The following is a 26354-nucleotide window of genomic DNA, read 5'->3' as shown; positions in this document are numbered from 1 at the left end:
TTTATATATATTAGCAATAATATTGTGATTCTGTAATCTAAGTTTGGGAGGACCACCTAGACTAACAGACTGACAACAACCCCCATCATCACCACAACAGACTGGATAAGTGATTACATACAGTTATATCTAATGACTCACAGGTGACGTCTTCTCTGATTGTCGTTTACTTTCCTTTTTCATATATATGTGTGTGTATATATATACACATACAAAAAGGAAGGCAGCACATCCAAAATGAAGGTAGGTGCAAGCTGGTCCAAGGGGCCCCGGTCCCAGGGTCCAAGTAAGGTTATCCACAAAAAGTTGACTGCAGCACACAAGAGTATTAAAGAAAAAAAAATGTGGTCTATTCCATGAACAAAGAGCACTCTTTTTTCCTTTAATACTCTTGTGTGCTGCAGTCAACTTTTTGTGGATAACCTTACTTGGACCCTGGGACCGGGGCCCCTTGGACCAGCTTGCACCTACCTTCATTTTGGATGTGCTGCCTTCCTTTTTGTGTGTATGTGTATATATATAATATATATATAATTATTTATTTATTTTTTACTTATTTTTTTTTATTTCATTTTTTTAAACTAGACTGCTGGTTATACATTGTTTTATTGTGTAAATAAATAAATAAAGCCCTTTGGCCCTTCCTGTATAGATGTCCACACTCCTTCAATAGTTGTTGTCTGACAGCTATTTCCTTTTATACACGTGCACCCTCAGATTGCCCAGGTGTGCATGTGAGCAGGTTAACACAAATATCGAGCACAGAAATCCACCTTGCTCAATTTGCGTGACAACCCCCGAAGCCAGCACCCAGTGTTCGGAACTAAATGTTCTAAACACTGGGGAGTGGAGTACCCAGGCTTGTTTTTTGAGGGACCAATTGAACATTTTGAAGAATCCCTTCGCCGCCTCTTGTGGGATTTAATTTTAGCGCCGTTTACTGATATGTTATCTTTATTCAGAAACCAGTACGATTACAGCGATACTCAATTTAAATAGTTTTTATAAAATTTTACTATTTAAAAAAAATAATAATCTTCGTTTGTGGAGCTGTGTGATAGCTCATTATTTGCACCACGACCTGTCCTCTTCTTTTTATATATATATATATATTTTTTTTTTTTTGTAAATTTTTGGTGTTGATTGGTTTCTTTGACTGCTTTTTATCAATTTTTTTGTGATGGGACTAAAAGGAGTATTTCTAGCACATAGGGGATGTAATGAGCTGCTTTGCATATTCCCCTACCCAGAATGCCCGCGGAGTGCTAAGTGGCCCTTGAAAGCTCCGTCGTCCCTGAGTTAAATACTCATCCCCTTTAGATAGATATATATCTATTTTATTTTTTTTATTTTTTTTACTTATTTGAAAAATGTTTACATAATTTTTATTAATTTTTTGATACAATTTTATACGCAATCACTCCGGTGAACCACCCTCACTGAAAAACATTCTAATAGGGGAATTTTAATTGTGAACACCAATAGGGACAGAGACAGATTTGAGTGATGACACATGCAGGGCTGCAGAACATGGTGGGTGCTTTAAAATAAAAAAAATATTCTTAAATCGGCAATCTTCTGGTACAGTCTGCTGGAGGCTAAGTTTACGTTATGCAAATGCAGCTCCAATTTTAACTTTTTATTAACTTATGAATGGAATACTGCAGATCAGTATTTCCCTCACGTCGGCCGTTGTCTGTGTAGCTTAGTATAATGGAAAATTTACTTTTGTGCCCTCATTACATGAACAGATATAAGCACTTGTGACCGTATTTATCCATCTCGTCAATGGCCACTATTTGGTGATGTACACGATTATATTTCAAGATGACCTAGGTGCTTGGCATCCCCATAGTAGGCCATAGTCATGGAGGCAGACTGGTTGCTAGATGAGAAATCAACTGTGAAGCCTGGTCAGAACACCAGTCAGAACCACAGTGTAATGAAGAAAACTGTGTCCCTGTAGCAGAATGTGACCCTTCATACATGGACACCCTTTTCTGCTTTTCAGCCGGCTCACTCCCTAATCCCGATCTCTAATCCTAACCCCTAATCCTAACCAAGGACCAAGAATAATCACTCAAAGTACAATTTTACAGACTGTACAGGCCCCACTTCAAATTTCAACCTTACAACACTAAATAAATAAGACACAAACAAGGAAATGCATACACACTTTATATATTTAAATGACAAAAATGATTAAGTATAATCAAAGGGGAAAAAAAATCAAATAAAAGCCAAATCACACAGTCTCAGAAAAATAAGATGTCACACAGGCACAGTGGATGAAACAATTTCAGCAAAGTGCTAAGTGAGAAAGACTCCCCCCAAATATATACAGCTTGGCCTGCTGGTTACATATCAATAGCACCTCCCCATGATGAAGTGCTGGAGAAGTGGAACCTCATGCATATTGTTACCAATTTGGTAGCTTCCTCATCGAAAAAAAAACTTTCTTGGTAACTTCCTCAGGGGAGGGATTTCCTTGGATGTTTTCCCAGGGTAGAAACCTCCTTAGTGGTAGCAGGGTAGGAACTTTCTGGAACTACCTGGTATATTGTTCCTCTTTTGTGTCGCTGTCCATGCCTTATTATGGAGATTGTGACTTTGTGAAAGGCCTTCAAGCTAGTCTTCTGATGCCATTTTATTAGTTTTTTTGAATGTTTTTGTCTGGTCTAATATTTAATAAAATGTATGCATTTTTGTAATTGATAATAAGCTGTGCGTAGTGTGTCTTACTCAAAGTAGTCACAGACTGACATATCAGAATAAAAAGTAACGGCAAAGAAGCCCTATTTTTCATTGGAAACGAGGTTCTGTGTTGCCCTTCCGAATGCCCTGCTCAATTGACATCACTCTGAGGTAGGCTATTAGGCCTTTACCACTTCTCTCGATGTCGACAGTGCTTAAAAGAGCCTTACAACCCTGACTGTCCAGGCCTAGTGTCTCCCAACCTGAATCTATCCAGCTTACGAAACGAGAACTCTACATGCCGTCGGTTGTCAGGACTGAGAGTTGTGTTTTAGTACTAGTCACAGGTTGAGAAACACTAGTCTTAAAGGGGTATTCCGGCTTTATACATCTTATAAGATGTATCATCGCAGGGGTCCCGCCGCTAGAGTTCCCCGCAATCTCTGTGTAACAGCCGGCATTCTTCCAAGACAGGGACGTGATGTCACAGTCATGCCACACCCCCTCCATTCATGTCTATGGGAGGTGGCGTAACGGCCGTCACACCCCTTCCTATTTACATGAATGGAGGGGGCATGGCGTGATGCCACTAGGGGTGGGGCATGATGTCTCTAGGTCACGCCCCCATCTCGGAAGCAGCGCCTGGCACAGAATGCCGGGTGCTGCACCAAGATCGCGGGGGGTCCCCAGCGACGGGACCCCTGCGATCATACATCTTATCCCCTATCCTTTGGATAGGGAATAAGATGTATAAACCCAGAATACCCCTTTAACATTGGAAAGAGGGTCAGAGAGCCGTATATTGGATATGTCCTGCACCAACCATGTGGACAGAATCCAGTGCATGCAAAGACAACTATGGGTGTCTACTCAAGATGTCACTTCTTGGAGTAGAAGAAACGGCTGGAGCATCAGGATTTCAGAGCAGGACATTCTCCTTCCTTCTGTGGTTGAGCTCTTTAACTCCAAGAAGTAGCACCTTATGAGGAGACCTTTCCCCAGTTTACCACCAAAGATTGATGGTCATCGGGACTGGTCCATAGTGGTGGTTTAGTCTACGGCCAGCCAAGATTTGTGTTCCTTTGTGGAGCAGTAATATAGTGAGGGTGAAACCTAGTCTCTTGAGAATAGAACAGGCCACATTATTGGCACTTATGTATTTTGGTTTGGCAGCCGCCTCCGTGGTTCAGCACATCATACGCTTCGTCCTTCTCACACTAGATCACTTACTGAAGCATTCACTAAATAATGCAACTGGAGACGGCAGATAGTCATAGAAATTAAGCGTCGTCTTAATGCATTTTAATTGCTTTGGCCAAGATGGATTTTATTGCCGCAGTGCAGCCTCCCTTCATCATTTTTGTGGCTAAATCTTATAAAACACATAAGTCGGCCCAGTAAAATAAAGTTGTAAAACGTTATTAGTGGCCAATAAAATGGAGCAGAACAATATCTAGGCCTTTAGATTAGAAAGGGTTTTGTCATTTTTTAATGGGTTACTCCATAAACTACAAAAGCTCTTAAAAGTAAAGCCTGTTATAGTCTGATAGTATTGTTTTTTGTTTGTTTTTTGTTGCATCTTTTTAATATGCTCAGTTCAGAAACGGGGCAAATTCTTTTGAGGGCTGGATTAAAATTGTATTTTACTTGTCTGAGTAAAATTCCTCTAATCTAGCATCCAAAAGTCTAGTGCAACCATGGAACTATTTGTCAAAGTGGTAAATTTACTTTATTTCCAGATAATATACTTTCTTTTCTAGGCTGACCATTTAGACCCAAATAGCTGTGGATGCCTGATTATGGGAATTTTGCTTAACTTTGGTAGGCTTGTAATAAATGATGGCTCTCAAATAGTTTGCCGAGGCTACAGTAATGATAAACGCTAAAAGAATGTTTAAAGTTTTTGTTACTTTTTTGTGATTTTTGGAATGTAGTTTCAAACAGCCCTTATTGTTTCATTTTTACAAGAGGCGCAACTTTAGAATGGCCTGTGCACCTCGGAAGAGAAAGGAGAAATTTTCTCCCCTTGAACTTGAAATTTTGGTGGCCGAAGTAACCAAAAATCACTCAAAACTCTACGGAAGCGAGAGGGTAAACCTGAGCCAACCAGCCCGAGAGAGGATCTGGTTAGAAATCGCCAAGAAAATAAACGCAGTGGCACGATCTCCAAGAACAACTAGAGACTTGAGAAGGAGGTGGGACGACATGAAAAGACGGACTAAGGAGAAACTGGCCATCATAAAACGGTCGGTTGTGACCACAGGTGGCATGACTAGGAACTCTAGCCCTTCACTTTTACATAATGATTCATATAGTGATGTTTATCCTGGATGTGGAGGTGATGACGACGATGACGACCATGATGACGTTGATGTGGAAATTGACACCCCACATATAGCTCTGGAGCTTCAGTCAGGTAAAAACGTCTGGAGCAACCAAAGCTCTTAGACTTACAGAGGGTGGAAAATTGTTAGAACTTTTTAATCCATGTTACGTCGGGTTGAGGTTTTTGAGCTCTTTTGGCACAGTTGTTGTACGGTCGGGAATTACCTTGTAGCCTTATTGAAATTTAATACAGTGCTCAAGTGTAGTGGTTGAGGGAGGTCCATGATCAATGAGTGTAGTGGTTGGGGGGGTCCATGATCAATGAATGTAGTGGTTGGGGGAGGTCCTTGATCAATTAGTGTAGTGGTTGGGGGGGTCCATGATCAATGAATGTAGTGGATAGGGGAGGTCCATGATCAATGAATGTAGTGGTTGGGGGAGGTCCATGATCAATAAGTGTAGTGGTTGGGGAGGTCCATGATCAATGAATGTAGTGGTTGGGGGGAGGTTCTTGATCAATGAGTGTAGTGGTTGGGGGAGGTCCATGATCAATGAGTGTAGTGGTTGGGGGAGGTCCATGATCAATGAGTGTAGTGTTTGGGGGAGGTCCATGATCAATGAGTGTAGTGGTTGGGGAGGTTCATGATCAATGAGTGTAGTGGTTGGGTGAGGTCCATGATCAATGAGTTTAGTGGTTGGGGGTCCATGATCAATGTGTGTAGTGGTTGGGGGGGGTCCATAATCAATGAGTGTAGTGGTTGGGGAGGTCCATGATCAATGAATGTAGTGGATAGGGGAGGTCCATGATCAATGAATGTAGTGGTTGGGGGAGGTCCATGATCAATGAGTGTAGTGGTTGGGGGAGGTCCATGATCAATGAGTGTAGTGGTTGGGGGAGGTCCATGATCAATGAGTGTAGTGGTTGGGGGAGGTCCATGATCCATGAGTGTAGTGGTTGGGGGAGGTCCTTGATCAATAAGTGTAATGGTTGGGGGAGGTCCATGATCAATGAGTGTAATGGTTGGGGGAGGTCCATGATCAATGAGTGTAGTGGTTGGGGAAGGTCCATGATCAATGAGTGTAGTGGTTGGGGGAGGTCCATGATCCATGAGTGTAGTGGTTGGGGGAGGTCCATGATCCATGAGTGTAGTGGTTGGGGGAGGTCCATGATCCATGAGTGTAGTGGTTGGGGGAGGTCCATGATCAATGAGTGTAGTGGTTGGGGGAGGTCCATGATCCATGAGTGTAGTGGTTGGGGGAGGTCCTTGATCAATGAGTGTAATGGTTGGGGGAGGTCCATGATCAATGAGTGTAGTGGTTGGGGGAGGTCCATGATCAATGAGTGTAGTGGTTGGGGGAGGTCCATGATCAATGAATGTAGTGGTTGGGGGAGGTCCATGATCCATGAGTGTAGTGGTTGGGGATCCATATGACACCTTGTAATTTGTAAGTTACTTTTCTCTCTATGGTTACTGATTTTGCAGGGCTTGTTTATTTTTGTGTGTTTGGCTTTATTTTTTATAATTTTTTTTTTTTTTTTAAAGTTAGTAATTTTATTTATTTATTGTTTTAATTCCCACAGATGAGGAGGAAAATGGCCCTGGTTGTACATGGGTGCCTCTAAAAACTATAGAAATGGTTTCAAACGAGCCCGATATGTCTGATCATCCTGTGATCATTCAGACCTCTGCTTCTTCTCCGTCTCCTCCATCGTCTCCGCAGAACCTGATGAAATCCACCTACGTGAGGAGACTCTCGGCAGCAACTCCGAACCCGCATAGGAAACAAGAAATCTCTGATTTTGAAAAACAGTTGATGGAGGGTCAGATACAACAAAACACACTTTTAACTTCTTGGTATCAGCAACAAACTTCCCTTATGGTGCAACAAAACCTCATACTGGAGAACCTTGTAGAGCAAAGCCGACGCTTGGCGGACAATGTGGAGAATTTAAACCGGACCTTGGAAAAAATGGTGGATGGTAACCATTTACACAGGGAGACTGTTCATTTTATACAGGAGCGTAAGAAAAGTCCTCCTACCCGAAATGCCACCCGAGTAGTTAGTGGCGAATCAGGGGGTCCCTCGGGAGTGGAAGTATACTCTGGTATGATCTTGAAAGTCGAAGAGGAACAGTAGTCTTGTTTTTTATTTCTATGGACAACTTTTTTTTTTTTTTTCTTTCAAAAAGTTAATGACTTAAGAACAATTTTTGTATTCATGGACAATTGGAATTTTTTTTTTTTTTTTTTTTGCTAAATCTATAGTGGACAGAGACTTTACTTATACATTGCATACATAGAGCCATTTTTGTAGGTTGTGAGATACACATTGGGCATATTTTCTATCTGGATTTATCGGTTTGTGAGAAAATATTTTGTACGTGTTCTTTTTATTCTAAGATAATATTTTTCTTACAAAAATTTGAAAAAAAAAAATCTAAAAAAAATTTGAAAACAGAAAAAAAAAAAATTACCTACATGTATTTATCCTGCTGAATAAGTAGTCCAACTAAACGGAATGCGTAACCAATGTATAAGTAGCTAATAAGAGGACTGTGTCGGAACCGCACTACAGAGCAGCATTACCCAGCCGACGCCATTTCCTAGCAATATGACGTGCCTTGTGGAGGCATATATATGCAGAGTTTGTTTTTCTGTTTTTTTTTTTTTTTTTTTTTAACAATCCAAAAATATTTCCATTTAAAAACCAACCTTTAGCTGAACATTGAAAAATGTAACATTCTTTTTTTTTTTTTATTTTATTAAATTTTTGCTTTAGTTTTTGTTTAAGACTGGTGCATTGTACCGATAATTAAAGGGGTCTTCTGATTTTAAAAGGATTGTGTTAAGAATAAAAAAAGTTATACTCACCAGTGGAGTCGAGTGAATCGACAGCAAGATAATGAGGAACCCAGATCCATTGGAATTGTTAAAGGGGTACTCCGCCCCTAGACATCTTATCCCCTATCCAAAGGACCGCTGCAATCTCCCTGCTGCATCCGGTGTTCGTTTAGAGCGTCGGGTGCAGCGCCGGAGGCTCGAGACATAATGGCTGCATCCAGCTTGTGGCTTCACAGACAAGCCCCCTCAATGCAAGTCTATGGGAGGGGCGTGACGCCCCTCCCATAGACTTGCATTGAGGGTGCGTGCCCATGACATCACGAGAGGGGCTCGGCCATGATGTCACGAGCCTCAACCCGTATCGCCAGTCATCTGGCACGGAGAGAAGTTCCTTCCGTGCATCAGAAGTCTGGGGTGCTGCAGCAGAGATTGCAGGGGACCCCCGCAATCAGACGTCTTATCCCCTATCCTTTGGATAGGGGATAAGATGTCTAGGGGCAGAGTACTCCTTTAATCATTTGATTTAGTTTAGTGTAAGTCGTTCCATTATCAGAGTTTTCTGAGAAGTTTGGAACGTTACTGTGGACCGTCTCATTCCAGATTCATCCAGAGAATCGGAGCAAAATAACTTTTACAAGACTAAACGAATCGATGACAGATTTCATTATTTTTGGGTTCGGAATATCTTACTGTAGGTTTGTTCACCTCTACTCAGCAGTGTAATCCCCCCCCCCCCCCCACCATGTCCAGCACTGCCACATTGCCTCAGTTGGACCTGCCCCCTCCCGCTGGCTTTGTTTACATGGCTGCATCAATTACCAGCCCATATACCAAACTCACCTTTCTGCCAGATGGTCCCAAGACTATGGTCACTTACGCCTTAGAGCTCCGTCCCAGAATCCATTTTAATAGCGGGATCTGAGATGAGAAAGCCAGTCTAACCCCAAAAAAGTCAATGGGATCCATTGGTGTCCGCTGTATTACTGACCCACTTAGTATGCTGGCTCCTAACAGATTGGAGCCTCCAACACACATGTGAACAAGGCCTATGATTGGCTGCAATGGGGACTTGGATACGTGGGCACGCTATTGCTAAAGCCAAGTAAACAAGGGAAATTGGTTTAAAGGGGGACGCCTGCATTTTCACACTTATCCCCTATCTAACTGGTGGGATCTCCCGCGTCCTCCTGAATGGTGTCCTAGCTCTCCCTGTGCACGGAGATTGGTCAACACGACCCCTTCATGCATTCTCAATGGGAGTACCAGAGATACACAAGTGCTGTTGTGTATTCCTGCCGCTCCCTTAGAGATGCATAGAGGGGGGCGCTTTGACCCCACTCCGTTCACAAGGGGCACTATTGAGGTCACTGCGGGGGTCCCAGTTGTCGGACACTTACCCCCTACTAGGGGATAAATGTTAAAACACTTGATTACCCTTTCCAAAAAAATCCCTTTGAGGCCATACCATATTCTAGTAGTAAACAGTTAACATAAATGAAAAATAAAATTATCATCCATTTTCACCCATCTTAACACTAGATTGTCTATGAGGCAATTGGATGCCTTAAGAACCTACCTGCTTATTGTTCTCTGCTATAGGAGACGAGCACTGTAAAGGCCCCTCCCCCCCTTGGCTAAGCCCCAGCTTCTTAGTGGTCTGGTTGGTTAGTGATGAACGTGTCCAGGAGCAACTTAACTCCTGCAAGATTTCTTAATTTTTGATTTTATGAACTAATTCACCCCCTCTCCAAAAAATCATTGTCAAAAGTGATAGGAACTGTCACTGCACCTAAAATAGTTGTCAGAAGATCATATAAACTATCACTGCACCTAAAACAACTGGCTCTGAAGCTGAAAGGACATCTGCGGCAAAAGACAACTTATCCCCTAAGTGTTTGATCGTGGGGGATCCTAATGCTGGGACCCCCCGCGATCTCCTGCAAGGGGCCGCGGCTATCCTGTGCAGGAGGCGTGCCTACCGAAGCATGATGTTGCATTCGACACGACTCCTCCATGTAGTTCTATGGGAGAGGCGGGGAGACGGCGTTCGTGCCTCCCTGCCTTTCCCATAGAACTGTATGTGGAGTGGGCTTAGACATAGAGGACATAGAGCGGCAATGCGGGACCCCATTTGGGAAATTGCGGGGGGTCCCAGCGGTTGTACCTCCCACGATCAGACACTTATCCTGTGGATAGGGGATATGATGTATTTTGCTGCAGATGTCCTTTAACTTTTAATAAACTATTAAAATACTGGTCCCTGGATGTCTGATCGCGGAGGTCCCACCACTGGGGACCCCCGCAATCTCCCTGCTGCACCCAGCGTGCGTTGAGTGTAGGATGTAGCGCCGGAAGCTCGTGACGTCATGGTCACACCCCCTCAATGCAAGTCTATGGTAGGGGGCGTGGCCATGATGTCACGAGCAGGGCGTGACCGTGACATCACAAGCCTCAGCCCCATGCATCGGATATCTGAAGGGACGCTCCGTGCACCGGATTTCTGGGGTGCCGCAGCAGAGATCGCGGGGGTCCCCAGAGGCAGGACCCCTGTAATCCGACATCTTATTCTCTATCCTTTGGATAGGAGATAAAATGTCTAGGAATTACAATTAGACATCTTCAGATTCATACCTTCCTTGTGTAGTCCCTAATGGGTTAAAGGGATTGTCCAGTGGACTTATCACATATCCACAGAATAGAAATGTCTGATCGCGTGGGGTGAGACTCCTGCGATCTCCGGAATGGGAGCTCCGGCACTTAGAGGAGTGTGTGCTGCACATGGCGCACACTCCATTTATTTCTATGGGTGTGCCAAAGTAACAGGAGTACAGCACTTCGGCCTCTCCAGCGCTCCCATACAAAAGAATGGTGTGCGCGCGCCATGCACCGCACACACTCCTCTCTGAGAGCCGGAGCCCCTGTTCCAGAGATCGAGGTGGGTTCCAACAGTCTGACCCCACTCAATCAGAAACTAATCCCTGATCCTCTGAATAGGGGATATGTTTTCTTACACTGGAAAACTCCTTTAAATCCTTGATCTAGTATCGCACAAAAAGTAAATGGAACTGGTTACTTGGGGCAGTCTAGACGGACTCTGCCTAGAGAAAAAAAATAATTTCTGTCTCCTCCCTAGTATTCCCTTTCCCAAAACATAAAGCCAAAAAAAAAATTTCAAAAAATTTAGAACAACCTTAAATTTAAAAAGGGAAAACTCCCAACGTGTTTCTCCCACGCAAATAAAATACTGGGTTCATCAGGGGGTGATTAAACCAAAGATAAATCAAAACAAAGTAAAAAGTCTAAATAAATACTAGTAATTTCTGATGACCAGCACCCTGGCTAACTGTGTTGTCTGTCACCTTTTGGGCCAGTCGTTTTGGGTGCCATGATGGTATATTTTTAGAGAACATGCAGAAAATTCAACACATTTGTTTATCTCCTGTCACCATTTAATTGTAATTTCCAGGTTTTCTTTTCCTTTACCGATCGGTACAATGTGTCTTGTTCTAGACTTTTCAGCCCTGTTTCTCTTGAGCTGCATTTAGTAGACATTAGGCTTCACGATATTATGAGCAAACGATCTTTCTTCTTTGTTTTGGTTTCGGTAGATTCACCTTCCTGACCCGATGTGCAGCACAGAGTGTTGTAGTTTGTGACACACGTTGGATGATCACCAATTTAAGACTTAGGCATCACTGCAAAGATACCAAAAATTCTTATGTTTATTTTGTTTTCTGCTTTATTTTCCATTCTTTGACCTATTATTTAACCTACAGACTATTGTTATGGTAGTGTAGACTATAAATGAGGTACAAACAAGCTATAAATCCTAGTCACTAGAGATGAGTGAACTTACAGTAAATTCGATTCGTCACGAACTTCTCGGCTCAGCAGTTGATGACTTATCCTGCATAAATTAGTTCAGCTTTCAGGTGCTCCCGTGGGCTGGAAAAGGTGGATACAGTCCTAGGAGACTCTTTCCTAGGAATGTATTCACCTTTTCCAGCCCACCGGAGCACCTGAAAGCTGAACTAATTTATGCAGGAAAAGTCATCAACTGCCGAGCCGAGAAGTTTGTGACGAATCGAATTTACTGTAAGTTCGCTCATCTCTGCTAGTCACCTTTTTTCATAATTCATGTAGGGATTTTTTTTTCCCAATTATCAATTTTTTTGTATATTATTTTAAGTTTTATGTTTTAATATTCATTATAATCTTAAATGTTACTTAGTTTCTTGGTGAGAACTGCATTGTTGACTGTCATTAGGACCTGTTACAAGAGGAGACCTATGAGAGGTGTTTTCGGGTGTAGGAAGACTCAAGTTTTTCGATACAGTGACACATGAAAACCCTCCATGATTCCGGGTGCACAGGCCTCCTCCTTCGATAGTAACTGTACAAAAGTACCGACCAAAACTGAAAATTTAGGCCTTGAGCCAATATATTGAAAGATGACCCTGTGAGTCTTAAAGGGGTACTCTGGTGGAAAACTTTATTCATTTTTTTTTTTTTTTTTAAATCAACTGGATGCCAGAAAGTTAAACAGATTTGTAAATTACTTCTATTAAAAAATCTTAATCCTTCCAGTACTTATTAGCTGCTGAATACTACAGAGGAAATTATTTTCTTTTTGGAAAACAGAGCTCTCTGCTGACATCAGGAGCACAGTGCTCTCTGCTGACATCTCTGTCCATTTTAGGAACTGTCCAGAGTAGGAGAAAATCCTAATAGCAAACATATGCTGTTCTAGACAGTTCCTAAAATGGACAGAGATGTCAGCAGAGAGCACTGTGCTCCTGATGTCAGCAGAGAGCTCTGTTTTCCAAAAAGAAAATAATTTCCTCTGTAGTATTCAGCAGCTAATAAGTACTGGAAGGATTAAGATTTTTTGAATAGAAGTAATTTACAAATCTGTTTAAGTTTCTAGCACCAGTTGATAAAAAAAAAAAAAAAAAGTTTTCCACCGGAGTAGCCCTTTAAAGGGGTACTCTACTGCCCCAGCGTTCGGAAGATTGTGTTTCGAACGTTGAGTGTAGGCTATGGGGGTCGTGACGTCACGGCCACGCCCCTTGTGAAGTCACGCCATGCCCCCTCAATGTAAGTCTATGGGAGGGGGCGTGGTGACTGCCACGCCCCCTCCCATAGATTTGCATTGAGGGGGTGTGACATGATGTCATGAGGGGCGTTGTCGTGATGTCACAACCCCCGCAGCCACAATGTTCTGAATGCTGAGTCAGTGGAGTTCCCCTTTAACACCTGGTATATTGACATTTGCAAATGCGGTTGTGACCTTCCCAGCTCTATAAAAAAAAATCTTTATGGTTCCTGTATATAAAATTATTCCTTTTTGGCTTTTTTCCATTTTTTTTTTTTTTCTTTCTCTTTTTTTTTTATGTTTTCATTTTTTTGTGTATTTTCATTTCATTTCTTTCCCCCTAGTATTTAGTCTTAAAAACATTACAAGAATACATATCCATGTTATTCTCTCCCATGATGCACTGGTGCACTGCATTTCTTTTTCTGTTGGTTAAAAAATACTTTGGGGGAATTCTTATTTTTTTTATTTTTTTTGGAAAGTGACTTGTGTTTTCTTTTTGTTTTGTTTGTATTATCTGAAAACTATGGGCAAGTTGAAAAGTTAATGTTTTCCACTTTTTTTTTTATATGAATAAAGTACATTGTACGGCTTTTTGGAACCTGCAATGTTGCTTCCTAGTGCTTTTAATGGCTTTTCTGGTTTTATTTGTTTATTTTTTAATACATTTCATTTCAAGATGAAGTTAATGATATACTGCATGAAGAGGTGTGAGATGCGCCCAACGATTCTCCTCGGTCTCTATCGGTTATAAGAGGCTTTAGATATTTAGTGACATACGATTTCGGCATTACTCTGTACAGAAGAGTCACGATGCTAACGTTGTACCATAAACCACTATGTGAGGATGTAGCCGTTTCACTGTATAGAGGAGACAGGTGACGTATTATTAATAAACCATTTCAAATCTACCTCGTCTTCTATACTGTGTGTGAAACTTTTTGTCTAGAGGACAACATAACTCGCATTCATATGAAGTCAACAGATGCAGTTAGAAATGGGCCACGTGTGAACATATTGTTGTATTTATACGTTCTAAAATTCTGTGCTGATAAATCTTTGTAGGGCTGAAGCCTAATTTAGGAGCTCAATGTCAATACCAGGTCCGACCGTAAGTAGTAATGGCAAGTATCATGTCAACCGGAAGGCTCGTAGAAATCGGGACCAGACTGCATCTCCACTGAATCTATAACATGGCGGACACGTCCTGTTTGGATTAAAGGGGTACCTCGGTGAAAAACATCTGTCCGAAGGATAGGGGATAAGATGTCTGATCGCTGGGGACCACCCAACCCCCGATCTCCGGCGTGGCATCTGTGCACGGAGTGAACTATGCTTCGTGCCGGATTAATGGCCACTACAGCTTCCATGCCCCTTCCATTCATGTCTATGGGAGGAGGCCACGTACTAGCAGATAAATGGAGGGGTCATGACATCATGAACACGGAAGCTCCAAGCTGCAGCCACCGGCCCAGAGATCGCGACGAGCCCCCCGCGATCAAACATCTTATCCCCCATCCTTTGGATAGAGGAAAAGATGTTTTTCCTGGAGAATCCCTTTAAGAAGCCGTCTGCAAACAAAGGGCTGAGCTTTAATCGGGATTGGCTCCATAAGGGTTCTGAACATGAGGATTTAAAGGAGTATTCAGGAAATTGTATTTATATAAATTTAGGGCTGCAGCTAATGATGATTTTTTATCGATTTATCAATTAATTGATTAGTTATTTTAGCCCTACATATGTCTCCGAGCCGTGGTCTGGTTAACCTGTTAGCTTTCTCCGTTCGGGCGCCGGGTGGAGCTTCATGAGGCCACCATTGTGAGAAGGTTTGGGGAAACAGCAGCGGGGATGTCATGAAGCTCCGCCAAGCACCCGAACAGAAGAAGCTAAGGCTACTGTCACACAAGAAGTATTCATCCGTTATTAATCATCCAATTTTATGTGTAAAAACGAATGTATAATAACTTATGAAATAACGGGTGCTCATGGCTGAATAACGTCCGCCAAAATAAAGGGCATATTCTTCCGTTAAGACCTGGTATAACATCCGTCATGTACGGCCGTTTTAATACCTCTGCCTACAGACTCCCACAGCCGGGACTACTACTACTACTACTTCCATCATGGAACAGACTTGCTTCCCGATAGGATTAGTAATTTCCCAACTGCGGGAGTCTGCCGGTGGCTGGGGAGGCTACATTAGTGTTTGTACTTCTACCCTCATCATGGAACAGTTCTATGATGGGGGTTGTAGTACAGAGGCTGAGGGATTAATCGCACCAGGTTTCACTTCTGAGACCCGATGCAAGTTGAAGTTATTAAACAGGGGAGCGGGCAGCATGCTGCGCTTCTCTACGATGTATTTTACTTTCATTTTTAAATTCCCCACTGGGAGCCCTGAATGGCCGATATGGAGGAGCCATTCAGGGCTGCAAGCGGAGTTTTTTGTGCCGTTTTTTCTTCCGTCTTAAATAACGTCCGTTGTTTATAATGGGTCATAACGGATAATCAAAAAATCCCATAGATTTTAATGGGATTTTGTAACTGACGTTTAACATCCATTTTTAAGGCTTTTCTAACGGAAGTTTATAACGGATCTTTTAACGGAACAACTTTATAGTGTGAAAGGGGCCTAATAGGTGAACCAGAGACAGGTATGTTGGGCTAAAACAACTAATCGATGAAAATAATTATTTGCAGTTAGCCCTATATAAAACTAGCACCCAAGATACATACCTCACTAATATAGTGTTATAACAATGTGTTATTCTGGAAATTCCCCTGACAGGATGTTGTGTAGACCTCTCCTTGTCAGGTGATGTTGTCTCAGCATCTCCTGGTTCCTCCCTCTTAACAGGAAGTTGTGTAGTCCTATTATTGTCAGTGTGGTGTTGTCTCAGCTGCTCCTAGCTTATTCCTCTCTCCTGAGACCATACATCATCTTCATCGTCATCATCATCTGCTGTCTCAGGAGGCATGGCTGGATTTAGTCTCTGAAATCTAGCCCCACCCCCTGAGTGATGTCATCACCGCTGACCAGCCCCTCTAGCCTACATCACCATCTCCCTGTCATATACACATATACATATATAACTTTATTGGGACATGTGGAGAAGGATGAGTTGTGCTTACAGTACGCTGCCTTGTGCAGAGCAAGACTGCAGGCAGAGGGGAAGACAGGGAATGAATACAGCTGCTGCAGATTTACTGACTGCAGAGCAATTGTCTATGGTGTATTGAAATGTTCTGCAACAGCTCTGGTTGGGAACTGTCAGGAGGCCTGTGATGAAAATCTAAGGGGAAAGCTATGCATTCTGGGAATAGTTGTACTTAGGACCTGCTCAACCCGGATGTAGTGAGAGGACACGGTAGGTGGGATGATTACAAAACAAATACATTTTTTGGTGACCTAAAACTGGGTCAGAAAGGTAAGCAATTTTTAGATGTTGGAGCACCCCTTTAACAGCACTGGGAAGTTTTAAGTTTTCAATGGAGCTATGTCTTGAAGAACAAATGCAGACGAATATTAAAATGTCACCTATTTTTTATATTTTCTGCTGCAGAGCTCCAAATCCCCTGATTCTCTTTACCCAGCCACAGAGTTACATGACCAAATTCTAGATACTTGTAGTTACTTCTAGGGTGACTCCATTACACACAGTTATATGCAGCTCCTGTTAATCTCAATAACAGGTGTGTTGTTCGAAAAGCTCTTCAGCTCCATCTAGTGGTGACAGCAAGAAGCCAAAATGTATAGTTTAAAGGTTATCAGAACCACATTTGACCCCAAACAATTTTAACTTATCTTTCATAGACAATACTGCCATACAAAGATAGGCATAATTTAAATTTACATTTTATATATATATATATATATATATATATATATATAATTTTTTTTTTTTCTTTTTTTTTCTTTTGGTGAGAGTGTGGGATTGTACTAATTGTTAGTTAAAGTTTGTAATCTTGTAATCACAAATAAAAATAATTTATAAAAAAATTGGCATAATTTGTAAATAGAAATGGTGCCATTTCTACAATTCTATATAATTAATAAACAAGCTAATAGCAGACCCCGTACCAGATGCTTTATTAGAGCCCATTGCCCTTTCAACATTGCATTTTCCCTGTATGAACATTACACCCATGAGAAAAGAGTGCAGCATAAAATAAAAATCTATTGGTCTGAGAAATTTAGAATAAGACCTGGTCATTGGTGCTCAACTAGCCGGCCTGGGACATCACCACCAACCTTGTTAAAGGTTTTCTTGTGCAATGTCTTAGAGATATAGCTACGAGTAAGGGTATAGCAACCTCAAACGCGTCAGCCTTGTTTGGGACTGTTTTTCCATGTGCAATTTTTTCTATTTTTGTATATGTCCTTGTCTTTCTGCCACCGTGAAGGTTTTTAACGCGGATTTGTGAATAAAGTTTTGAAGATTTCATTCAGCCGTGCTGGCCTTTTTCTACTTTTTTCAGATTTGTAAATTACTTCTATTAAAAAAATATTAATCCTTCCAGTACTTATCAGCTGCTGTACAACAAGAGAAGGAATAAAAAATGTGTTCCTCAATGAAGGCGCTGGTCCGTGGGTACATTTAAATGTTTAATTATGACATATAAAGCAACGCGTTTCGACCCCGCCTTTATTTCCCGTTTAGTTTCTCTTTTTTATGTCTTTACTAATATGTTGTTTTGTAGCAGTGATCTCCTTTGTTTGTTAGCAGTGATCTCCTTTGTTTGTTAGCAGTGATCTCCTTTGTTTGTTAGCAGTGATCTCCTTTGTTTGTTGTAGCAGTGATCTCCTTTGTTTGTTGTAGCAGTGATCTCCTTTGTTTGTTAGCAGTGATCTCCTTTGTTTGTTAGCAGTGATCTCCTTTGTTTGTTGTAGCAGTGATCTCCTTTGTTTGTTGTAGCAGTGATCTCCTTTGTTTGTTGTAGCAGTGATCTCCTTTGTTTGTTTTAGCAGTGATCTCCTTTGTTTGTTGTAGCAGTGATCTCCTTTGTTTGTTGTAGCAGTGATCTCCTTTGTTTGTTGTAGCAGGGATCTCCTTTGTTTGTTGTAGCAGGGATCTCCTTTGTTTGTTAGCAGTGATCTCCTTTGTTTGTTAGCAGTGATCTCCTTTGTTTGTTGTAGCAGTGATCTCCTTTGTTTGTTGTAGCAGTGATCTCCTTTGTTTGTTGTAGCAGTGATCTCCTTTGTTTGTTAGCAGTGATCTCCTTTGTTTGTTGTAGCAGTGATCTCCTTTGTTTGTTGTAGCAGTGATCTCCTTTGTTTGTTGTAGCAGTGATCTCCTTTGTTTGTTGTAGCAGTGATCTCCTTTGTTTGTTTTAGCAGTGATCTCCTTTGTTTGTTGTAGCAGTGATCTCCTTTGTTTGTTGTAGCAGTGATCTCCTTTGTTTGTTGTAGCAGTGATCTCCTTTGTTTGTTGTAGCAGTGATATCCTTTGTTTGTTGTAGCAGTGATCTCCTTTGTTTGTTAGCAGTGATCTCCTTTGTTTGTTGTAGCAGTGATCTCCTTTGTTTGTTGTAGCAGTGATCTCCTTTGTTTGTTGTAGCAGTGATCTCCTTTGTTTGTTGTAGCAGTGATCTCCTTTGTTTGTTAGCAGTGATCTCCTTTGTTTGTTAGCAGTGATCTCCTTTGTTTGTTGTAGCAGTGATCTCCTTTGTTTGTTGTAGCAGTGATCTCCTTTGTTTGTTGTAGCAGTGATCTCCTTTGTTGTAGCAGTGATCTCCTTTGTTTGTTGTAGCAGTGATCTCCTTTGTTTGTTGTAGCAGTGATCTCCTTTGTTTGTTAGCAGTGATCTCCTTTGTTTGTTGTAGCAGTGATCTCCTTTGTTTGTTGTAGCAGTGATCTCCTTTGTTTGTTGTAGCAGTGATCTCCTTTGTTTGTTGTAGCAGTGATCTCCTTTGTTTGTTTTAGCAGTGATCTCCTTTGTTTGTTAGCAGTGATCTCCTTTGTTTGTTTTAGCAGTGATCTCCTTTGTTTGTTGTAGCAGTGATCTCCTTTGTTTGTTAGCAGTGATCTCCTTTGTTTGTTGTAGCAGTGATCTCCTTTGTTTGTTGTAGCAGTGATCTCCTTTGTTTGTTTTAGCAGTGATCTCCTTTGTTTGTTAGCAGTGATCTCCTTTGTTTGTTAGCAGTGATCTCCTTTGTTTGTTGTAGCAGTGATCTCCTTTGTTTGTTTTAGCAGTGATCTCCTTTGTTTGTTGTAGCAGTGATCTCCTTTGTTTGTTGTAGCAGGGATCTCCTTTGTTTGTTGTAGCAGGGATCTCCTTTGTTTGTTGTAGCAGTGATCTCCTTTGTTTGTTGTAGCAGTGATCTCCTTTGTTTGTTGTAGCAGGGATCTCCTTTGTTTGTTAGCAGTGATCTCCTTTGTTTGTTAGCAGTGATCTCCTTTGTTTGTTGTAGCAGTGATCTCCTTTGTTTGTTGTAGCAGTGATCTCCTTTGTTTGTTGTAGCAGTGATCTCCTTTGTTTGTTGTAGCAGGGATCTCCTTTGTTTGTTAGCAGTGATCTCCTTTGTTTGTTAGCAGTGATCTCCTTTGTTTGTTGTAGCAGTGATCTCCTTTGTTTGTTTTAGCAGTGATCTCCTTTGTTTGTTAGCAGTGATCTCCTTTGTTTGTTGTAGCAGTGATCTCCTTTGTTTGTTGTAGCAGTGATCTCCTTTGTTTGTTGTAGCAGTGATCTCCTTTGTTTGTTAGCAGTGATCTCCTTTGTTTGTTGTAGCAGTGATCTCCTTTGTTTGTTGTAGCAGTGATCTCCTTTGTTTGTTGTAGCAGTGATCTCCTTTGTTTGTTGTAGCAGTGATCTCCTTTGTTTGTTTTAGCAGTGATCTCCTTTGTTTGTTGTAGCAGTGATCTCCTTTGTTTGTTGTAGCAGTGATCTCCTTTGTTTGTTGTAGCAGTGATCTCCTTTGTTTGTTGTAGCAGTGATATCCTTTGTTTGTTGTAGCAGTGATCTCCTTTGTTTGTTAGCAGTGATCTCCTTTGTTTGTTGTAGCAGTGATCTCCTTTGTTTGTTGTAGCAGTGATCTCCTTTGTTTGTTGTAGCAGTGATCTCCTTTGTTTGTTGTAGCAGTGATCTCCTTTGTTTGTTAGCAGTGATCTCCTTTGTTTGTTAGCAGTGATCTCCTTTGTTTGTTGTAGCAGTGATCTCCTTTGTTTGTTGTAGCAGTGATCTCCTTTGTTTGTTGTAGCAGTGATCTCCTTTGTTGTAGCAGTGATCTCCTTTGTTTGTTGTAGCAGTGATCTCCTTTGTTTGTTGTAGCAGTGATCTCCTTTGTTTGTTAGCAGTGATCTCCTTTGTTTGTTGTAGCAGTGATCTCCTTTGTTTGTTGTAGCAGTGATCTCCTTTGTTTGTTGTAGCAGTGATCTCCTTTGTTTGTTTTAGCAGTGATCTCCTTTGTTTGTTGTAGCAGTGATCTCCTTTGTTTGTTGTAGCAGTGATCTCCTTTGTTTGTTTTAGCAGTGATCTCCTTTGTTTGTTGTAGCAGTGATCTCCTTTGTTTGTTAGCAGTGATCTCCTTTGTTTGTTGTAGCAGTGATCTCCTTTGTTTGTTGTAGCAGTGATCTCCTTTGTTTGTTTTAGCAGTGATCTCCTTTGTTTGTTAGCAGTGATCTCCTTTGTTTGTTAGCAGTGATCTCCTTTGTTTGTTAGCAGTGATCTCCTTTGTTTGTTGTAGCAGTGATCTCCTTTGTTTGTTGTAGCAGTGATCTCCTTTGTTTGTTGTAGCAGTGATCTCCTTTGTTTGTTGTAGCAGGGATCTCCTTTGTTTGTTAGCAGTGATCTCCTTTGTTTGTTAGCAGTGATCTCCTTTGTTTGTTGTAGCAGTGATCTCCTTTGTTTGTTTTAGCAGTGATCTCCTTTGTTAGCAGTGATCTCCTTTGTTTGTTAGCAGTGATCTCCTTTGTTTGTTGTAGCAGTGATCTCCTTTGTTTGTTGTAGCAGTGATCTTTGTTTTGTAGCAGTGATCTCCTTTGTTTGTTGTAGCAGGGATCTCCTTTGTTTGTTAGCAGTGATCTCCTTTGTTTGTTGTAGCAGGGATCTCCTTTGTTTGTTGTAGCAGGGATCTCCTTTGTTTTCCTTCTTACACCTTGAGTAATTTCATTGCCTCAAACCCATTTCCCGGGATTTTCTGTCCATGTGTTTATTTTTAGAGAGTATTTAGAGCCTTTAGTCACCGCATATGTCCCTCTGTCAGACCCTGGTGACCCTTCTCAGTGTAATGTGCAGAGGTCAGGAGGTTAAGTCATGTGACCAATCAATGATTTAGTGCCATGTCTTATCTGCAGCTTGTTACATCTGTATCCTGATCTGCAGCTCGTTACATCTGTATCCTGATCTGCAGTACGTTACATCTGTATCCTGATCTGCAGCTCGTTACATCTGTATCCTGATCTGCAGTACGTTACATCTGTATCCTGATCTGCAGCTCGTTACATCTGTATCCTGATCTGCAGCTCGTTACATCTGTATCCTGATCTGCAGCTCGTTACATCTGTATCCTGATCTGCAGCACGTTACATCTGAATCCTGATCTGCAGCTCATTACATCTGTATCCTGATCTGCAGCTCATTACATCTGTATCCTGTTCTGCAGCTCGTTACATCTGTATCCTGATCTGCAGCACGTTACATCTGTATCCTGATCTGCAGCACGTTAAATATGTATCCTGATCTGCAGCTCGTTACATCTGTATCCTGATCTGCAGCACGTTACATCTGTATCCTGATCTGCAGCTCGTTACATCTGTATCCTGATCTGCAGCACGTTACATCTGTATCCTGATCTGCAGCTCATTACATCTGTATCCTGATCTGCAGCTCATTACATCTGTATCCTGATCCGCAGCTCATTACATCTGTATCCTGATCTGCAGCTCATTACATCTGTATCCTGATCTGCAGCTTGTTACATCTGTATCCTGATCTGCAGCACGTTACATCTGTATCCTGATCTGCAGCTCGTTACATCTGTATCCTGATCTGCAGCTCGTTACATCTGTATCCTGATCTGCAGCTCGTTACATCTGTATCCTGATCTGCAGCTCGTTACATCTGTATCCTGATCTGCAGCACGTTACATATGTATCCTGATCTGCAGCTCGTTACATCTGTATCCTGATCTGCAGCACGTTACATCTGAATCCTGATCTGCAGCACGTTACATCTGTATCCTGATCTGCAGCTCATTACATCTGTATCCTGATCTGCAGCATGTTACATCTGTATCCTGATCTGGAGCTCATTACATCTGTATCCTGATCTGCAGCACGTTACATCTGTATCCTGATCCCCTGAACGAGATCTAAATCATCATGATATAAAATCCATGGCCGCCGCCTCAGACACAGAGGACTCAGAAATAACCATCTTTTTTGTTAAAATTAGACATTTTGACACCTTGTAGCCCAATTCTCAGTTTGAATAGAACTTTTTGGATGCTTTCATCTGAAGTTACAATTTATATAGTAATTACAAATGTCACCACTTTATAATCTGCATAGAGCAAATAGAGATGACAGCCTGAAAGGAACCAAACAGGAGATATATAACTTATACCAGCTGTGCATATATATTATATACAGTATATACCAGGTTATACCAGGATGGTCCATATCACTATATACAGGAGATATACAACTTATACCAGCTGTACATATATATTATATACAGTATATACCCAGGTTATACCAGCATGGTCCATATCACTATATACAGGAGATATATAACTTATACCAGCTGTGCATATATATTATATACAGTATATACCCAGGTTATACCAGCTGTACATATATATTATATACAGGTTATACCAGCATGGTCCATATCACTATATACAGGAGATATATGACTTATACCAGCTGTACATATATATTATATACAGTATATACAGGTTATACCAGCATGGTCCATATCACTATATACAGGAGATATATGACTTATACCAGCTGTACATATATATTATATACAGTATATACCCAGGTTATACCAGTATGGTCCATATCGCTATATACAGGAGATATATAACTTATACCAGCTGTGCATATAAATTATATACAGTATATACCCAGGTTATACCAGCATGGTCCATATCACTATATACAGGAGATATATAACTTATACCGGCTGTACATATATAACTATATACAGTATATACCCAGGTTATATCAGCATGGTCCATATCACTATATACAGGAGATATATAACTTATACCGGCTGTACATATATAACTATATACAGTATATACCCAGGTTATACCAGCATGGTCCATATCACTATATACAGGAGATATATAACTTATACCAGCTGTACATATATATTATATACAGTATATACCCAGGTTATACCAGCATGGTCCATATCACTATATACAGGAGATATATAACTTATACCAGCTGTGCATATATATTATATACAGTATATACCCAGGTTATACCAGCATGGTCCATATCACTATATACAGGAGATATATAACTTATACCAGCTGTACATATATAATTATATACAGTATATACCAGGTTATACCAGCATGGTCCATATCACTATATACAGGAGATATATAACTTATACCAGCTGTACATATATATTATATACAGTATATACCCAGGTTATACCAGCATGGTCCATATCACTGTATACAGGAGATATATAACTTATACCAGCTGTACATATATATTATATACAGTATATACCCAGGTTATACCAGCAATGTCCATATCACCATATACAGGTGATATATAACTTATACCAGCTGTACATATATATTATATACAGTATATACCCAGGTTATACCAGCATGGTCCATATCACTATATACAGGAGATATATAACTTATACCAGCTGTACATATATATTATATACAGTATATACCAGGTTATACCAGCATGGTCCATATCACTATATACAGGAGATATATAACTTATACCAGCTGTGCATATATATTATATACAGTATATACCCAGGTTATACCAGCATGGTCCATATCACTATATACAGGAGACATATAACTTATACCAGCTGTACATATATATTATATACAGTATATACCCAGGTTATACCAGCATGATCCATATCACTATATACAGGAGATATATAACTTATACCAGCTGTACATATATAATTATATACAGTATATACACAGGTTATACCAGCACGGTCCATATCACTATATACAGGAGATATATAACTTATACCAGCTGTACATATATATTATATACAGTATATACAGGTTATACCAGCATGGTCCATATCACTATATACAGGAGATATATAACTTATACCAGCTGTACATATATATTATATACAGTATATACCACATTATACCAGCATGGTCCATATCACTATATACAGGAGATATATAACTTATACCAGCTGTACATATATATTATATACAGTATATACCCAGGTTATACCAGCATGGTCCATATCACTATATACAGGAGATATATAACTTATACCAGCTGTACATATATATTGTATACAGTATATACCCAGGTTATACCAGCATGGTCCATATCACTATATACAGGAGATATATAACTTATACCAGCTGTACATATATATTATATACATTATATACCAGGTTATACCAGCGTGGTCCATATCACTATATACAGGAGATATATAACTTATACCAGCTGTACATATATAATTATATACAGTATATACCAGGTTAAACCAGCATGGTCCATATCACTATATACAGGAGATATGTAACTTATACCAGCTGTACATATATAATTATATACAGTATATACCAGGTTATACCAGCATGGTCCATATCACTATATACAGGAGATATATAACTTATACCAGCTGTACATATATAATTATATACAGTATATACCCAGGTTATACCAGCATGGTCCATATCACTATATACAGGAGATATATAACTTATACCAGCTGTACATATATATTATATCCAGTATATACCAAGGTTATACCAGCATGGTCCATATCATTATATACAGGAGATATATAACTTATACCAGCTGTACATATATATTATATACAGCATATACCCAGGTTATACCAGCATGGTCCATATCACTATATACAGGAGATATATAACTTATACCAGCTGTACATATATATTATATACAGTATATACCAGGGTTATACCAGCATGGTCCATATCACTATATACAGGAGATATATAACTTATACCAGCTGTACATATATAATTATATACAGTATATACCAGGTTATACCAGCATGGTCCATATCACTATATACAGGAGATATATAACTTATACCAGCTGTGCATATATATTATATACAGTATATACCCAGGTTATACCAGCATGGTCTATATCACTATATACAGGAGATATATAACTTATACCAGCTGTACATATATAATTATATACAGTATATGCCCATGATATACCAGCATGGTCCATATCACTATATACAGGAGATATATAACTTATACCAGCTGTACATATATATTATATACAGTATATACCCAGGTTATACCAGCATGGTCCATATCACTATATACAGGAGATATATAACTTATACCAGCTGTGCATATATATTATATCCAGTATATACCAGGTTATACCAGCATGGTCCATATCACTATATACAGGAGATATATAACTTATACCAGCTGTACATATATATATTATATCCAGTATATACCAAGGTTATACCAGCATGGTCCATATCATTATATACAGGAGATGTATAACTTATACCAGCTGTACATATATATTATATACAGCATATACCCAGGTTATACCAGCATGGTCCATATCACTATATACAGGAGATATATAATTTATACCAGCTGTACATATATATTATATCCAGTATACACCCAGGTTATACCAGCATGGTCCATATCACTATATGCAGGAGATATATAACTTATACCAGCTGTACATATATATTATATACAGTATATACCCAGGTTATACCAGCATGGTCCATATCACTATATAACGGAGATATATAACTTATATCAGCTGTACATATATAATTATATACAGTATATACCAGGTTATACCAGCATTGTCCATATCACTATATACAAGAGATATATAACTTATACCAGCTGTACATATAATTATATACAGTATATACCAGGTTATACCAGCATGGTCCATATCACCATATACAGGAGATATATAACTTATACCAGCTGTACATATATAATTATATACAGTATATACCCAGGTTATACCAGCATGGTCCATATCACCATATACAGGAGATATATAACTTATACCAGCTGTACATATATATTATATACAGTATATACCAGGGTTATACCAGCATGGTCCATATCACTATATACAGGAGATATATAAATTATACCAGCTGTACATATATAATTATATACAGTATATACCAGGGTTATACCAGCATGGTCCATATCACTAT

General features: G+C 40.1%; 1 protein-coding gene across 5 annotated transcripts in view; it reads left to right on the top strand.

The window, feature by feature from the left end:
- TSNARE1 (t-SNARE domain containing 1) overlaps positions 1 to 26354 on the top strand; it is a 364151-nt gene that overhangs the window by 211604 nt on the left and 126193 nt on the right. Inside the window, exons 12-13 of one of the 5 annotated variants that reach the window (XM_056522866.1) lie at positions 4663 to 5110; positions 6602 to 7999. The exons of 2 other annotated variants lie outside the window; for them this stretch is intronic. In XM_056522866.1, coding sequence (XP_056378841.1) covers positions 4663 to 5110; positions 6602 to 7158 — 1005 coding nt within the window. In that variant the 3' untranslated portion in view covers positions 7159 to 7999. Of the gene's footprint in view, positions 1 to 4662; positions 5111 to 6601; positions 8000 to 26354 lie in introns of those variants that run through there. 2 more of the 5 variants (XM_056522865.1, XM_056522869.1) reach the window with 2 other exon arrangements.

Source organism: Hyla sarda, chromosome 5, assembly GCF_029499605.1.
Source record: "Hyla sarda isolate aHylSar1 chromosome 5, aHylSar1.hap1, whole genome shotgun sequence".
NCBI classification, from domain to species: Eukaryota; Metazoa; Chordata; class Amphibia; order Anura; family Hylidae; genus Hyla; species Hyla sarda.
The sequence above is the reverse complement of the archived record's forward strand: the minus strand, read 5'-3'. Positions and strand labels throughout refer to the sequence as shown.